Source organism: Psittacula echo, assembly GCF_963264785.1.
Source record: "Psittacula echo genome assembly, chromosome: 1".
Taxonomy (NCBI): Eukaryota; Metazoa; Chordata; class Aves; order Psittaciformes; family Psittacidae; genus Psittacula; species Psittacula echo.
In genome coordinates this window covers 87,039,564-87,056,208 of record NC_137735.1, presented here as the reverse complement: position 1 = coordinate 87,056,208, position 16,645 = coordinate 87,039,564, and the positions used below count along the sequence as shown (strand labels likewise).

Sequence of the window (16,645 nt, the reverse complement as noted above, 5' to 3'; positions counted from 1 at the left end):
CTGTATTGGACATGCTGGTCTTATGGGGATCTGGAGCATAGGCTATGCAGCAGAGTCGTTTCCATCCCCTTATGCTTGTGCCATGAGTAAGAGGGAGAGCTGTTGCAGCTGGGCATTGAACTACAACAGTTGGCTGCCTTTGCAAAGAGGAAGAGAAGGGAGCGGGGAGAATAGGAATGGCTTTATGTGCTCTGAGAGTACATTTCTAGGGCTCAGGCCGTACGGTGCAAGGGCAGAAGTTGTTTGTGTGTGAGCACTGAGGCACCTTGAGTCATAAAGGATCCTCTTTGAAGCAATGACCTGGAGATGAGGACAGGACACAGTGATTTTTCTTCAGCCATAACATTTGATTGACCCTTGCATTATAAAATCTGCAGAAAGATTTGGACTGCATTGTTGGGATGTGTTATAGGGTGAAGGACAGAGTGCCTTACATCAAACCTGTACTTGTGCTGAAATATCTATTTTAGAAAGCCAGCCTCAGGTTAAGGTGCTCTCTCATTGTGAATTTGGAAGTGTTCTTGTTAAAGCTATTTTGGTGATTCAATAGACCCAAAGTTAAAATTTTGCACCTCATTACCTGCATGAGCATATACCTTCTGCTTGTCACCTCTGGGTCTTGCTATGCTTTTGTCAGCCTGATTTACAGATCCTTACAAAACCCAGTAGGATGACTGCTGCCAGGATCTTGTTTAATTCTAGCCACACTCTGTTCTAAATCATGACTAAGTAGGGACTAGAAGCCTGCTGACAGCTTCTTTAGTTCTCAAGGCCCCACTGCCTTTTGCTTATGACCATAAAATTTGCTGCATGGAGAAGACTGAAACTAAGCTTTTCCTTTCCATGCTCAGGCCGGAAGACGTGAATGTTTTTAATGTGCTTTCTTTGGACAGCCATCCTACTCCCTGCCCTATGTTCATTCCCTCTCCTGTTTTCCTCACTCACATGTTTCTGTTTCTTTCCCTTCCCTTTGCTGAGGCAGATGGTGCTGAGCCAAACTCCAGCAAGCTTCTGGGGATCCCACTGACAGAGGAGCCACAGCAGAGGCTCAAGTGGCAGGCTCATCTGGAATTCACACATAACCATGACGTGGGTGACCTTACCTGGGACAAAATTGAGGTCACCCTACCTCATTCAGACAAGCTGCGCTCCCTGGTGCTAGCCGGCATCCCACATAGCATGAGGCCACAGGTGAGGGTGCTGCCTGTTCTGGGCAGGCTCTCCTGCCTGGAGTAAGAGACAGTGGAGCAAGACCACTTTCTCTTGGTGAGAGGGTGCCAGATTTTGACTTTCTGTGGCTTAGTGACTCCTCCTGTCTTTGTTCACCCTGTTCCTGTAGCTGTGGATGCGCCTGTCTGGAGCCTTGCAGAAGAAGAGGAATTCAGAGATGTCGTATCGGGATATTGTGAAAAACAGCTCTAACAATGAAACCATTGCTGCCAAACAGGTAGGAGACACTGCCTAGTGCTGACTGGGCACAAGGGAGTGAGGAGAAAGGGAAGATTTGCTGTGTGAGGAGGAAGGGGTCTGACACCTGCAGCAGGGACAGTTGAGAGGACATACATGATTGAATCTTGCTTTGCGTATGTTCACACATCACCAAGAAGCTAGATTCAGAGTGGTTGGAAGAAAGAACAACACTGCCCAAGGGAGATCTCTGGGCTGTTCACCTCCAAGTCATCTGTCACAGATACATCCAGGTTGTTGGTTTCTCTCTGGAATAGGTTTGTTGGAAAGCCTTCCTTGAAATCCAAGCAGATGAACTTCTTAACTAGTATGCTTGCTATTCTTAGTGGTGAAACTAAGAGTTTAGGCAAGTATTCCTTGGGAGTCACCAAGTCACTGTGTCTCACATATCACTGAAGGCTGTTAAACTGACCCCAGGTGCTTGGGCAAGCCACCTTCCTTGGTGGCTAAGGACTTATGGATGGGTGTGAGAAAGCAGAGTTCCCTGAGGCAAGGGGCCATGGGGAAGTGCGTAGAGCAGAAGGCAGTTGTTCAGATACTGCAAACTGACTCTGTCCTTGTTTTTGGCTGTCCGGCAGATTGAAAAGGACCTGCTACGCACAATGCCCAGCAACGCCTGCTTCTCCAACATGAACAGTATTGGTGTGCCACGGCTACGCAGGATACTACGTGGACTTGCCTGGCTCTACCCAGAGATTGGATATTGCCAGGGCACTGGCATGGTAACCTGCTTTCAGAGTGTCTTTGTGATAGGGATAGTTTTGTCTGTGTGCTACGCTGGTGCATTATTTGAGGCAATACTGCCAGACACTATGGCCTCCAGATGAGGTGAAAGGAAATCCCTTCCACATGGAATATTTTTCCTTGGTAAGGGAGTAGCACTATGTATCCAAAAATGTGGAGGAATTCAGTCCATTTGTTAGGGAGGGGCATGCATTACTCTCAGAAGAAATCCCTTCAGTGGAGACTGCAAGAGAGCTGCTGCGAAGGAGGATGTTCATCACCTAGATACTGGTCTATCTCTCCACATGAGGAAGTGCAGAAAGAGTTCTGCTCCTCTTAGGGCATGCATTTCTTCTTCTTTCAAAATCCTAGGTGGCTGCCTCTCTGCTGCTCTTCTTGGAGGAGGAAGATGCCTTCTGGATGATGTGTGCTATCATCGAGGAACTGGTTCCTGCCTCCTACTTCAGCACCACCCTGATGGGCGTACAGACAGACCAGCGTGTCCTGCGACAGCTCATTGTGCAATACTTGCCTCGCCTGGACAAGCTGCTCCAGGAGCATGATATTGGTAAAAGTGTGCCCTAGAAACCATAGCTTTTCTTGCCAGGGTGATATGCAGGCAAAGATTATTGTTCTTGTTTCACAAAGAGAGAGAAGCAGGCTAAGAGCAAACCTCCTGGCCCTGGAGGCAGTGCATGGTCATCTTTAAGCTGAGAGGACAGGACTTGGGAGAGTCACTGTTCACTGGTTGGCTGACTTCTTATGTTGTGATTGTTTTCTGTACTTCTGTTCACAGAGCTCTCCTTGATCACCTTGCACTGGTTCCTCACCTCTTTCGCTAGTGTAGTTCACATCAAGCTGCTGCTGCGTATTTGGGACCTATTCTTCTACGAGGGCTCTCTGGTGCTGTTCCAACTCACTTTGGGCATGCTCAGTATGAAGGTAATTTCCACTTCCTCTTCTTCCTTTATAGTACTTTCATGTTTAATCCAGAGTTTTAGTTAGTTAGTTAGAAAAGTTCTTTAGGGCAAGAAGGTTTTGTATCTGCTTCCTGTATGTGGTTTGGAAGTGTGCTAGGGAAGATGACTTCCTGCTGCCTTCAGAACTGGAGGCTGTGAAAAATTTCCAAGGCGCTATGCAGGAATCTGGGGTTGCTGGTTTTCTCTCATAATTAAACCCCATCAGCTGTCCCTTCTGTTCAGTTTAGATCCCAACTTGAGGGTTCATCTTAGCTAACCCAAGGCACCTCCTGATTTTGCATAATCTATGAGCAGAGATTTAAAGCAGAGATTGTGGTCATCTGGAAAGCTTTTGATGGCACTGGTGAATGCTCCAAGAGACTAGCATTGTCCTGACCACAAGTGATTTGCCTGGCCTACCTGATTTAACCACATAATCTTTTCCTTTTTATGTGAAAAATGATTTTATGGTTCAGCTTGTTGTTTGAAGAGCAAGGGTGAGCCTGCTGGGAGTAAGGGGAAGGTGGAGCACAGTTGGACATGGTAGGCACTCTAGAGTGCCTGAGGCTGATCAGCTTCCATTCTCTTATTCCCAGTTAGATCTTGCTGTGCCCAGTCCTATTGGTGGGTGCAGAATAGCTTTGATTTTGTCTTTCCTTGCTGATTTGATTTCCTTTAAATGATGAGTGCTGTGATTCGAAAACATGCCAGCTAAAGTTCTGAGGGCAGGTCTCAGTGCAGTAGAGCATTAAAAGGTGCTGTTCAGCTCCCAAAGATAGCTTGAACTTTTCCTGCTGAAGTCTTTTATGGAATTTTGAAGTCTTTTATGGAACTAGACTTTTATGTGTAGTTACACATGCCCAGGCTGTACACTGAATATAAATCACATCTAGCAGGCCCAAGAGCATAGCTGTTGTGCTCATTGTTCTGTGTGGCAAAATGGCTGTTTCATTGCAGGAGGATGAGCTAATCCAGTCTGAGAACTCTGCCTCAATCTTTAACACGCTCTCGGACATCCCTAGTCAGATTGAAGATGCAGATGTGCTGCTGCAGGAGGCCATGCGTGTGGCTGGCTCCCTGACAGATGTGGCAGTGGAGACTCAGCGTCGCAAGCACTTGGCCTACCTCATTGCTGACCAAGGGCAGCTGCTCAACTCCAGCACCGCTGTCAACAATTTATCCAAAGTGAGTGCTGCTCATATACGTTCCCTTATGTATTCCCTCCAATTGCTGTTTGTAAGTAGTCCTCCTGTAGGAGAGGATTATGGCTCTAGGATAACTGTCATCCAGAGGAGAAAAGGTATTGGGAAGTTGGAGGAAGGTCTGTACTAATGAGATGCTGTCAGATCTGTCCTGGTTGATAAATCGACAGGTGAAAGGGATGTTGACATTGATTGTAGTTATCATTAATGACAGTTCTGATGAAATGTGATGCATTTCATTAATGGAAACTAAAAGAGCAACTGCTTTTGGCAGAATTTGCTTGGAGCACACAGAGCAGAGTGGGAACTGGAGTTAATCCATTAGTAAGAATCTGGTACACTAAAATAACTTTGGAAGGTAGAGTCAGAAAACAGCATGAGAAGCTGAATAAAAAATGCACCTGTCTTTAATCTTGGACTATAGTCTGCCGTTACAGATGATGTAGCTTCTGTTTGTCAAGCCTGTAATGGAAGATACATTTTTGATGCTCATCTGTGTGCTTATCACAAGGTACTTCTGTAATTCTAAAATATAATCGGCATCCACTTAGAAATTTATAATTACATGTGGACCTGGTTTTGGCAGCAAATACAATTAGATTATTTACCTGAATCATGGTTGATTCTTGAACTTCAGTTATGCTGTTGTAACAGCTGAGCTATAAATAACCTGTTGCACATGGAGCAGATCAAGCAGTAGAGGTGATTCATTGCGTCAGAGCCAGAACAACTCCTATCTAAAATTGCTAGTTCACTTTCCTCCCCTGTCCAGTGGTAGCTGTCTGGACCCCTTGCCCAAAGCTGCCCGGTGTGGAGGGTTGCTGTATTTTATTTCTGAAATCTGTCCTAATGTGTGTGCTGCATTCTCTCTCTCTCTCTTTTCTCTCTCCCTCAGATTGTGCGCCGCAGAACTCAGCGCAGGAAATCTGGCATTACCTCTCTGCTTTTTGGTAAGGACAATCCTGTGCCTGTCATGTGGTGTTAATGGGTGTAGCAGCCTAGGAAGGAAGAGAGCAAGCAAAGCAGGGAAAACTGGAACAGAAAAGAGGATAGAAGTGAGCCAGAACTGAAGGATGAGAGTGAAGAAATGCAGTTTTCTAGGTGCTTGCTTTGGTCTGAGCTCAGAAAGTAAATTTTAGGTTGCATCGTTAGTTCTTGAATGGTGACTAACAGTGGGCTGCAGTTCAGCCCAGCTGTGATGTCCTTCTTGCGCTGACCAACAGGTCAAAATCATTTTCTGGCAGACTGTATGCAGTCCACAGGCTGGAAGTTGTTCTCTTCCAGTCTTACTCTGGAGCATCTCTGAAGATCTGAGACAGGGAAAGATGGTCTAGTGTGTCACCGTCGGAATTTATAAATGCAAAAATCACTGGTGTTCCCCCTTACTTTGAGAATTCAATATTGTGAACATTTTTGAGGCTTAATTTTCTTTGCTTATGAGCTAAGCCAGCATTATATCCAGAAGGCACAAAGGCAGAATAGGTTTTGCATGGGTTTAATAGTAACTTGCTTCTTGGACTCCATAATAACCCTTTCCATTTTGGGCCTCACTGTCATCACCTTCCTTGCAATGGTTAGTGTTCTTGAAATTGCCACATTTCACCACAGAAATTGTTTTTCCGGAGAAAGACACCATACTGAATTTACAGGGTTCAGATGGTCTTCCTGTTGTGGTTGAAATAGCCTGACTAAATCTAAAACTTGGACTTACTGGTATTTTCAGAGAAGAGCTTTTCTGATGTTCTCCAGGAACGTGATCTATTGTCACAGGCTTGCTACAAGCACATACAGCATTACATGTGAAAGTTATGGTAGAAGACCAGCGATGCTGTAAAGTCAAGCTGCAGAAGTGAAGAAATGGAGAGAAGTTGCTTGTGCAACCTGATCTCAGACCTCCTGTATGTAATGTTATCATACACCCAGTACAGATTGAACCAGCAGGCAACTGAACTGCCAGATGCATCTTTCTTGTGTCTCAAATAGTCTCCTTGACCAAGTTTGAGTAGTTTTATGAAGATGATAGTGAGTTATACCACACACAAAGATAAAATTTAAGTTCAAGCTTCAAAATGTGGTAGAAGTGAGATAATTGATAGTGCTTTCTCATTCTCATTTTCTCATTCTACGGTTTCTGAACAGTGACTGTCATGTTTTTTGTGTAGTAGTATTCTTGGTATTTAAAATGTTGGTTAGAATCGTAGAATCATAGAGGGGTTAGGGGTGGAAAGGACCTTAAGATCATCTAGTTCCAACCCCCCTGCCATGGGCAGGGACACCTCACACTAAACCATGCCACCCAAGGCCTCATCCAACCTGGCCTTGAACACCGCCAAGGATGGAGCATTCGCAACCTCCCTGGGCAACCCATTCCAGTGCCTCACCACCCTCACAGTAAAGAATTTCTTCCTTATATAGAAAAGTTGTCATCCTGCAGCAGATAACCAGAATGGAAAACTTCAGCCTAAGAGAGGGGAAGGAAAGCTGGGAGAACTATCAATCAAGTGTAAAGTTTAAGTGTAAAGTCTGCTGCCTGTGATTGTTACTGTGTAGAGCTGGTACATAGACCTCATCTGGGTGGGAATAACAGCTTACTCAGAACTTGGTTGTTCTTCCTTAGAGTGAGTGCAGATACTAGTAGTGACTTGGACAGGAGTCATAGAATCACAGAGCACTGTTTGGAAGGGATCTCTAGGAGCCTGTGGTGCAACCTCTCCTGCTCAAGGCCAGGGTCTTGCTCATGCTACATGAGTTTGGCCAGGGTTTTCTCTAGCTGATATGCAAGCAGTTGGACCCGATTTTCAGTGAAGGAACAGAAAGAAGAAACAGCGAAAGGTAGTTTGGCAGAGAACATGATGTGCAATCTTGCCCTGTTCCTGTTGGATGGTCACAGCAACAAGGAAATGCAAGACAGTTAGTCCTCCTCTGCACAACTGTGCAGCTAATCGGTCTCTGCAGACTCAAAATAGAGCCTCCTCACACATTGCTGATCCCACACTGGTTTCCTGGTTTGGGAATGTACATGCAGGCATGTCAGGTGCAGTGAAGTGAATCTGGAGGAAACCTTTCTTCTCTGTCATGTATATTCTGCGGTAGGAGGGTATGGATCTTGCTTCCCGTATCTACTGCTTGTGCTTGGGTGGGATTGACCTGAGTACAGATAGAGGAGCACAGTGTTTTGGCCAGAAGGGACTGAATGAGTACAGAAAGAATCAGTGATCTGTGTAAATGAGGGCAGCCCATGGAGCTACTGTGGCTGTGGTTGAGTAGTTTCTTCTTTAGTCACAGTCTGTTTTAGCAACATGCAGTTTCTGGAAATCCCCACTGTCTGCGTGATCACCTGTCTATTTACAATCTTTGTATATCTGAATCTGTAGTGAGACCTCTTACAGGCTCTTTTTCTTACCCCAGGGCACTGAGGAGGAGGTTTTGTTAATTTTCATTGCTTGGACTGGAAGTAAGAAACGAAGTTCTGTTTTCTCTTAAGCTTTGTGCATCTGATTCTCTAGTCATTTAATTTAATAAATAGAAAACAGTTACGAAAAATGATTTTAAATCTAATTTTGTGCTTCTGTTTGTATTCTTAAAGTTTGAGTCTTTTTAATTAAGATCACTTACAATTAAAAGATAACGCTAATCACTTTTCAGTAAGCAGAAGCTTCATCTGTACATAGCTGTTGCAGTAGCTGTATAGCTTGGGCCACACTATTCATACTGGTTTCTACAGTGCTGTTAGAAGATAAGCAGAGTACTAATTTGCTAGCCAATGATTTACTTGGGTCTTGCATTAAAGCTGTGTTTGTATAAAAATTAGACATTGTTTAAATGTTGATTTTGTTACTCAAGCTACCACATCTTCAGTATATTAGAGAGAAAAAACAGATGTATGAAAACACATTTTTGAGTTTAAACAAAACATCGTGTACCAAACATCATGTACCCAATTTTCAAGGCATTCAGATACATCAACTGTCTATAAAGAATCCATCCCATTAGGTATCTGTCTGCATAAATTAATAGAGGTAGGCTGTGAAAACTCCTGGAGGGAATTAGTGACTGTTGCAAGATGCTGTGGTAATTTTTACTCTGTACTTACGACCATTTCTATATGCCCAAAGCCTTTTGAAATCTGCCTGTTAGGGAGATCAAGGTCTTAAATAGGTGGCAGCTTTTCTCTTGTGGCTCTGACTTCTAGGCTGACTCAGCAAAGTGGACCGTTTTGGCTTTTCATGTGTTGTTTGAGACTCAGGGAAGAATATGCTCTCACCCTGTGAGGTGTACAGAAATCAGAAGCAGTTCAACTAAAATGTGTTTCAGCTTCAAGACAATTTCAGTTGAAGAGAATTTTTGAAAGTTCCCAAGTTTTGTGTCCCATCATTCAGCTGGCTTCAGAGAAATGTCTACCCAGTATAAAGGATGTACGCAGTACACAGCTCCTTGATGTACTGAGTTGCCCAGATAACAAGAGATGACATCTCTATGCTGGAGACCTCATAGCAGCCTTACAGTATCTGAAGGGGGCCTACAAGGATGCTGGGGAGGGACTCTTCACTAGGGACTGTAGTGACAGGGCAAGGGGTAATGGGTTAAAACTTAAAACAGGGGAAGCTTAGATTGGATATAAGGAAGAAGTTCTTTACTGTAAGGGTGGTGAGGCACTGGAATGGGTTGCCCAGGGAAGTTGTGAATGCTCCATCCCCGGTGGTGTTCAAGGCCAGGTTGGACAGAGCCTTGGGTGGCATGGTTTAGTGTGAGGTGTCCCTGCCCATGGCAGGGGGGTTGGAACTGGATGATCTTAAGGTTCTTTTCAACCCTAACTATTCTATGATTCTGTGACATCTTCCAGTTCCAGATTTGGTTTGAAATACCAGCTCCTTAAAATTTGAGACAGTCAAATTGGCATAAGCTCTTTACATCATTGAATAGATTGGCAGCAAGTACCTGCCTTAGTGCAGGCACTTTTAATGTCAGGCTTTTTTGATTTCTACAGAATGGATGATTTCTAACGTTAACAAAAAACTAAATGCCTTATGCTTGGTTTCTTTCCTTGCCTTCCCTCTGGCTGTGTGGGCTCCCCCAGGGGATGATGATCTGGAGGCACTGAAAGCGAAGAACATCAAGCAGACGGAGCTGGTGGCTGATCTGCGTGAGGCCATTCTCCAGGTGGCACGGCACTTCCAGTGTGTGGATCCCAAGAACTGCAGCATTGTGAGTGGGAACGGTTGGGTCTGCACTGCTGTGTGTTCCAGGCATGAGCATTGGGTGTCCACCACAGGCTGTTCACATGCTTCTGGAGCGTAGGCTCAAGGAAGAGCATGCCAGGTGTAATGGGTGGAGAGGGAGGGTTGCTCAACCCATCCCTGGTGGAGGAAGGCTGTGTCAGGAGGTTGTCTGCCTGCTAGGAGCAGGAAGAGCTTTGGGAAGAGGGGCATGCAGGCTGCGGCCCATCAGCTCGGAGTCATCTGTTGCTTTTCGTTCCTCTTTGTTCTTCACCCACACGCGTGCTAGGATCTGACTCCAGACTACAGCATGGAGAGCCACCAGCGGGATCACGAGAACTACGTGGCCTGTTCCCGCAACCGCCGCCGGCGAGCCAAGGCACTGCTGGACTTTGAGCGACACGATGATGATGAGCTGGGCTTCCGCAAGAACGACATCATCACGGTACATCAGCCGACAAGACAGGGACCAGGACAGGACCGACTTGTTGGCGTGCTGCCCTGCCTCTTCAGCAGGGAAAGAAGGGAGGACATCAGCTTAGAGCCCAGTTAGGAGTCCAAGGGAAGCAGCTGGTGTTTCTGGGAGCTACCAGGGGATGAGGCAGTGTGTTCCTGTGAGTGTTGGCTTGTGGGTCATTCTCAATGCAAACACAAAGTCCCTTTCCTGGCTGCCATGCAGCTGAGCAGAAGATTGATTTGGTCCAGCCTGAGTCCCAGTTTAACACTGCCCACTGAGCTGTGGTAAGGCTGTAAAAGAATGCATTTGCATTTTAGCTGTGGGTGTCCCATCCAAAACTGGAGAGAACAGGGGTAGTGTAGTGCTTGCAGTACCTTTTTGACCTTGAAGGCCCTGGGCCATGTGAGAACAGAACATTGGCACAGCTGAGAACAAAGCAGTTCCTCATTGTGCACACACACCCAGGTAGCTGTAGCCTTCCTGGCACTGCAGTCTTTAACCAGTGTTTTCCACTCCCTGTTTTTCAGATCATTTCCCAGAAGGATGAGCACTGTTGGGTGGGAGAGCTGAACGGACTGAGAGGTGAGAGCAGGATGGGTTGCACTGAGGAGAGTGGGGCTGGATGCGGAGCATCCGTTCATCCACAGCAACTGCTCTGGCACGTTTGTAACAAAGGCTCTGCTGATTACCCAGAGCATCTGGCAGGGACAAGGGAAATGTTAAAGCAGGGTATGAGAGCAGTCGTGCAGCTACCTGCCTACTTCTTGCAAACAGCAACTTTAGGCTCCATCCTCCTGGCACAAGGTGGTTGGGTGCATGTCATCTCCGCTGCTTGAGGGCAGTGTCCTATAGTTGGCTTCTTCGTGCAGTTGCCTTAATTCTTGTGATTTTCAGGATGCTCCTGTCTGTCTTTGAGATGGACCCTTCTTTTGGGATTGGGCCCTTCTTTGGGTTTGAACTCTGATTTACTCTCAGTTTCCAATGGGCTCTGGTCTTCTCTGTGTAGGGGTTTTCAGTGTCTGTGTCAGGCTCACCTCTTTGTCGCTCTTTGTAGGTTGGTTTCCTGCAAAATTTGTGGAGATCTTGGATGAGCGGAGTAAAGAGGTAATTAAAAAAGCCCACTACCTGTAATATCATAACTGAAAAACAGTTGAAAAGAGCTGTCTATTTCCCTTCTTCAGTCTGTTTGCTCTCTTTGGCTGTTGCGCACTTGGTGATATGATCAGGCAGCTTATCTTCCTAAGCCTCTTTGCACAACTTCCTCAAGCTGAATGGCTGGAGAATGAGGGCCCCACAGGGCTGCAGGGCGTAGCTGAATGTGATGCCTGGGCTTAGCAAGGGCCCTTAGAGATGAACTTTGGGCAAGCCGAGAAAGCAGCAGGCAGGTGTGCAGGAGGATCCTGTGGGCAGTGTTTCTGCTCGCTCTCTGCTGCCTGTGCTCTCTTCCTTCCTCCTTTGAGGCTGTGCCTATGGATCCTGCTCATGCTTTGCGGTCACTGCAGTGAATTCTCCCTGAGCAGCTGTGCCCAAGGGGCAATGTCTCAGTTCCTTGCCACCCATCTAGAACAGATACTTCAATATGGCCCCAAGACTGGGGTAACGGACAAACATCATTGGCTGTTGGCCTAGGCAATTTGCAGGGAAAGTGGGGAAGGCCCTGTTCCTCCTTCTCAGCATTTGGAGAGTGAAGAGGGGCTTAAAGGGTGACTTGAGATCCCCAGGAGAAGCCCCTAGGGAGTTCACTATTGACATTTCACTTGCTACCTCACTCCCTTCTCAGGGCTAGTTCCTTAGATGCAGATCACTTCTCTGTATCTAAACACACCCTGTACTGCTGAACAGTTCTCCTCCCAGCTGTGGAAATAGGATCCCACTCATTCTAATTTTGGAATATCTTTCATGGAACAGTGTGTCAGGGTGATACCTTGAAGTGATGTACCAGCTGACCAGGGAAGTCCTATTTTAGCCCCATTTGCCTTGTCTTAAAATGTCCCAGAGACCCTCAGTGCAAGTCAAGTCCCTCACCTTAGCTCAGGCAGCATCACACCAAACCACAACAGTTCCTACATGCTGAATGCTGCCAGGATGGTGCCGCAGTCACCTGTGTTGTCTCCTGGGCACCACATAGGCACAAAGGTCCTGGTGTCCCAGCAAATACCCAGGGACTAGCACTGAATTGGGGTGCCTTATGCCAGAGCCAGCAAGAGCATAAGGGGTTAAGGGAGGAGGGGCTGGTGGGCACCTGGAGTGGAAGAGCTCTGTGCAGAGAAGCTGTAGATGAGTGGCACCTCCATGCTCTGCCCCTCAGCAGCATGCTGAGAGCTGCTTCTTGATGTTCCTCAGTACTCCATCGCTGGAGATGACTCAGTCACAGAAGGGGTGACGGACTTGGTGCGAGGGACACTCTGTCCAGCCTTGAAGTCCATACTTGAACATGGATTGAAAAAGCCGTCCCTGCTGGGGGGGCCCTGCCACCCTTGGCTGTTCATTGAAGAGGTGAGATGTCTCAGTTCCCTTTGTGGGGCAGTGTTGCCAGAGGGCTGGGATGAGGGGGCCATAGGGCAGAGCTTGCTGACTGTCCCTCTGCTCCTCTAGGCTGCCAGCCGAGAAGTGGAACGTGACTTTGACTCTGTGTATTCTCGCCTTGTGCTTTGCAAGACTTACAGGTAAGGCCACTTTAGTCACACCAAGTGGCTGGGTCTGTGCCCTGCTCCTGCATGCTCATCAAACCACTGCTGTTCTCCACTTTGGGAAGGCTCATGGGCTGCCCCATCCTCCTGCGGGTGTAGTATCATCAGGCTGCCGTGCCTGTGCTGACTTGGAGCAGGCAGTGGCTCTCATCCCCTTCTCTGGACTCCTGTATTTGCTTCTGGATCGGTATCCTGCTCTTTCATGGCTGCAGGATCACCTGTGGGCTTAGCAGTAGTAAGAAAGCTGTTGGGGTACAGAAGAAAAAGGCCTGCATGAGCTCCAGAGCTAGCTAGGTCTCTGCTGTGATCTTTGCAGGCTTGATGAAGATGGCAAAGTCCTCACCCCAGAGGAGCTGCTTTACCGGGTAAGTGCTGCCCTCAGCCCAGCAAGAGCCCAGCTCCTACTGTGGGGAAGTTCCCCATGGAGGCTGCTGAATGCCCATCTTTAGGGAGATGCTCCAGAGTCTCCCAGACCTCTGATAGGGAGTAGAGACTCCAGTTGCTGGGGGGAAGGCAGAAAATGAAGCCACTGGGAGAGCTCGGCTCCCCTAGTGCTAGCTGGTGGCACTGGGTGAGGGTGGACAGCTGTGCTGCTGAAGTGGCTGCCCTGCCCAGCCTTAAGGTTCAGCTGAGAAGGTGGTAACCACATCTTCCCTCCCTGCAGGCGGTTCAGGCTGTGAACATGACACACGATGCTGCACATGCACAGATGGATGTGAAGCTTCGTTCCCTCATCTGTGTTGGACTCAAGTGAGTCATCTGGTCCTGATACCCTCGGCTTGGTATGTGGGTGCAAGTTGCTTGGGAAGGGGCAGAGTAGGCTAAAGGGCAGCAGTTGTTTCAATCTACCTTAGGCCACAGGGTCTTTATCTCACTGCAGCCAAAGAGTGAGATCTGCTCCTTGTTCATCATGCTGCTCTCGCTCTTGGCTGGAAGAACTAGCTCTTATTGCATGAAGTGGCTCACACAAGTTTACTTGGGTTATCCAGTCCCACTGGGACTGTGGGTTGGGGTCAAGGCTTGGGCTGAAAACAGGCTGTCCCAAAGGGATGGGGCTTCTTTCTCTCCTTCAGCTTAGTAACACACCTCCACCCCATTGCTGCAGCGAGCAGGTGCTGCACTTGTGGCTGGAGGTGCTGTGCTCAAGCCTGCAGACTGTGGAGAAGTGGTTCCATCCCTGGTCATTCCTGCGCAGTCCCGGCTGGGTGCAGATCAAATGTGAGCTGAGGTAAGTGTCCCCATGGACCTCTCCAGGGTCTGGCATGGATTTCCTCCTCCCCTGCAGGAGGTGGCCCTCTCCAGTGAGTAGCAGCGTGTGCGGCCCAGGCATCCCTGCTGCAGAGATTTCTTTCTGTGTGCTGAGGCAGCAGCAACTGTCTAGACAGTTTAATGTGATGCAGGGTGCCCGCCTGATCCAAGGGCTTGGCTTTTGTGTAGCTGTCTTGACAAGCAGGCAGCCTCTGCCTGCCAGCAACCGCCTGCTGTGCGCTGCACCTACTCTGATGGAGAGTCTGCCTTGCTGTCCAGGTCCTCTACCAGGCACTGTGAGTGCAAGCAGGGAACAGGGAATGTGCTGGTGAGACAGTGGTTGTCACTGGCTGGGAAGGTGTCAAGTCACTGGCTGATTCATGGTAAGCAAGGGAGCGATGTCAGGGGATGAATATGGCTTTAGTGCCTGAGCTTGCATAAAGCACATCGCCTGGAGCCCAGGGCACACATCACTTGACATACTCCTGGCCCTCCTGCATCTGCAGAGCCACATCCAGTCCCAGGGAGCTGCAGAGCACCCACCATTCCAGCCTGTTACTGCTGCCATCCTGCGGGAGCTGTCTCTTGTCCGCATCACCCTCTGTTCCCAGCGGAAGCATCTGTAGCCAGGATGTGCACACCTCAGGGTGCTGTGTCCTCGTTGTGCTGCTGATGAATGGGAGGAGTCCCCTTCACCTCTGTGCTGTGGGCATCCTGCGGCTGCCTTCTCGCAGCATGGGGGCAGTGCTAGTTCAGCACAGCCAAAGGATCGAGTGGGATTGGTTCATGGCTGCGCTTAGGTTTGTGTGGAGCTGGAGCAAAGGCTGATGCTGCATTGCTCCCAGCCAGCTTCCTGTGGAGAGCCTCGGCTCCATCCCTGCTGCAGGAGTCAGAGGAGACCCCAACGCAGGATTTCCCCTGAGCTGGAAGGACTGATGTGATTGTTGCCAGGAGGTCTGAGCTCTGCATCCCTGTCCTAAGGACAGGGTTGAGGCTGTGCTTGCAACCCCTGCTTAGAGCTGGGGCCAGTGAGGGAGCTCTGTGTGCAGCACTTGCGCATGGGAGTCAGGGCACTTCTCTTACTCCAGTGAAAGAGAGAGAGAGGGGAGTGCATGACCTCTGAGGTGCTACTGGCAGGGGTCTGCTTTCTGGAGAGGAACCTGCCACCCCCTTTGCCAGCTGAGTGCAGTGTAGCAGCACCCGAGCCTGCCCATACCTCCCTGCGCTGCTGCATCAGGCTCTGTAGGGGTTGCACTTGAGTCACGTCTTCCAGCTTCTCTTCCCAGCCTGGGCCTGGCAGGATGTGAAGCCCAAAGAGGAGGGGGAAACGGGGAATGAAGGGCTGGTGATGCCTTTTCGACATCAACAAACGTGCCTGGGGGCAGCAGTTGTAGGCCCAGGCTGGGAGTGTGATCTGGGGTGCTTGCGTGTGTTACCGTTACTCTCTTCCCATTGCAGAGTCCTCTGCAAATTCGCCTTCAGCCTCTCTCAGGACTGGGAGCTGCCGGTAAAGAGGGAGGTGAGTAGGTGGCATCTCTCATTCTTTCCTTTAGCCAAGGGTTTCACTTTCTGCCTCTCCCAGCTCTGTGCTCCAGCCTATCCTGTGCCTCCTCTTGGGCCAGCACCAGAGACTGTGCACGGGGCTGCTTTCCCTGCCAGGGCAGGCTCTGCCTGTGATGCTGGCAGTGGGGACAGGGGGAAATGGGGCAACGCAGGCTCCTCCCTTCCCCAGCGCTCTCCAAACCGCAGGGCCTCTCCCTGTTTCAGCTGTGCGGAGGTGGGAACAGCAGGAGGCTGCTCCGTCTGGGTGCCGCAGACACAGCCTCCCTTTTCTGGGTGCAGAGCACTGACCTGGGTCTCTGTATCGTCCTGCAGGAGAAAGAGAAGAAGCCACTGAAGGAAGGGGTGCAGGACATGCTCGTGAAGCACCATCTCTTCAGCTGGGACATAGATGGGTGACCCCCGCCCTGCCCCATCCTGGGGAACCTTCTCAATGGCGCACACTCCTCTCCCCCATCCCCATCATCTCACCCCCTGCCCTTCCCAACCCCCTCACTTGTATCTGTGACAGAATCCTCCTCGGAGGGCTGCCAGGCCACTAAGACAGATGGCAGCAGCACCGAAAGGCTGAGCTGCAGACCCAAGGGAGGTGATGGTCAACGGCAATGCTGCAAAGGGACAAGTGTGTTCTGGCCACAAAAACAAGTGTCCCCCCTCTCCCTCCCTCCCAGCCCTCCCCATCTCTGACACCCCCATCTCATGTTTTCCTCAGCCCTGCCTCCCCCCAGTGCCCGGGGAGCAGCCTGGCCCAGGGCCCCTTGTGCACTGCCCCATGGGCTTATAGCCATGGGGAAGAGGCACAGCCCTTGTGGGGTGGCTTTGGTCTGTGAGAGCTGATGCCGTTGGCAGGTGGCACTGCAGTTGCAGGTGGATTTGGGCTGGTGAAAGAATCATGGCTATATGGGAGCAGGATGGCAAATCCCCCCCCGTGCCAGCCAAGGGCTTGCCTTTGCTAGGGAGAGGGGATGGCAAATCCTGAAGCACTTGGACAAGTTCCTCTGACCTGCAGCCAGGGTTGAGAAGGGACAACCGGCATCACCCTCACCCCACCTCCCTGGCACTAGTGTGTGGGGTGTTGACAAGAGGTGCCCAATGGCACTGGCCTGTTACCAGTGTGACAGCC

General features: G+C 49.2%; 1 protein-coding gene across 2 annotated transcripts; it reads left to right on the top strand.

Moving 5' to 3' along the window:
- Window positions 1–1,100: 1,100 nt before the first annotated feature.
- On the top strand, window positions 1,101–15,973 carry SGSM3 (small G protein signaling modulator 3). Of its 2 annotated transcripts, none has more exons than XM_080636320.1 (18): window positions 1,101–1,191; window positions 1,340–1,447; window positions 2,046–2,189; window positions 2,563–2,758; window positions 2,987–3,132; window positions 4,107–4,334; window positions 5,247–5,301; window positions 9,429–9,556; window positions 9,857–10,012; window positions 10,552–10,606; window positions 11,079–11,128; window positions 12,446–12,520; window positions 12,620–12,690; window positions 13,031–13,079; window positions 13,379–13,464; window positions 13,820–13,942; window positions 15,421–15,481; window positions 15,838–15,973. In XM_080636320.1, the coding sequence occupies exons 1-18, from the start codon at window positions 1,180–1,182 to the stop codon at window positions 15,919–15,921; spliced, it is 1,827 nt and encodes a 608-aa protein (XP_080492446.1). In that variant the 5' UTR covers window positions 1,101–1,179; the 3' UTR covers window positions 15,922–15,973. The 2 variants fall into 2 exon arrangements, with proteins under 2 accessions (XP_080492446.1, XP_080492445.1); XM_080636319.1 differs by having other exon boundaries at window positions 1,126–1,191; window positions 12,368–12,520.
- The last annotated feature ends 672 nt before the right edge of the window (window positions 15,974–16,645 follow it).

Coding starts and splice junctions, on each gene's coding strand:
- SGSM3 (XM_080636319.1), top strand. Junction 2,190..2,562: donor ATTGCCAGGGCACTGGCATG/GTAACCTGCTTT, acceptor TCAAAATCCTAG/GTGGCTGCCTCTCTGCTGCT. Junction 15,482..15,837: donor AGCTGCCGGTAAAGAGGGAG/GTGAGTAGGTGG, acceptor ATCGTCCTGCAG/GAGAAAGAGAAGAAGCCACT.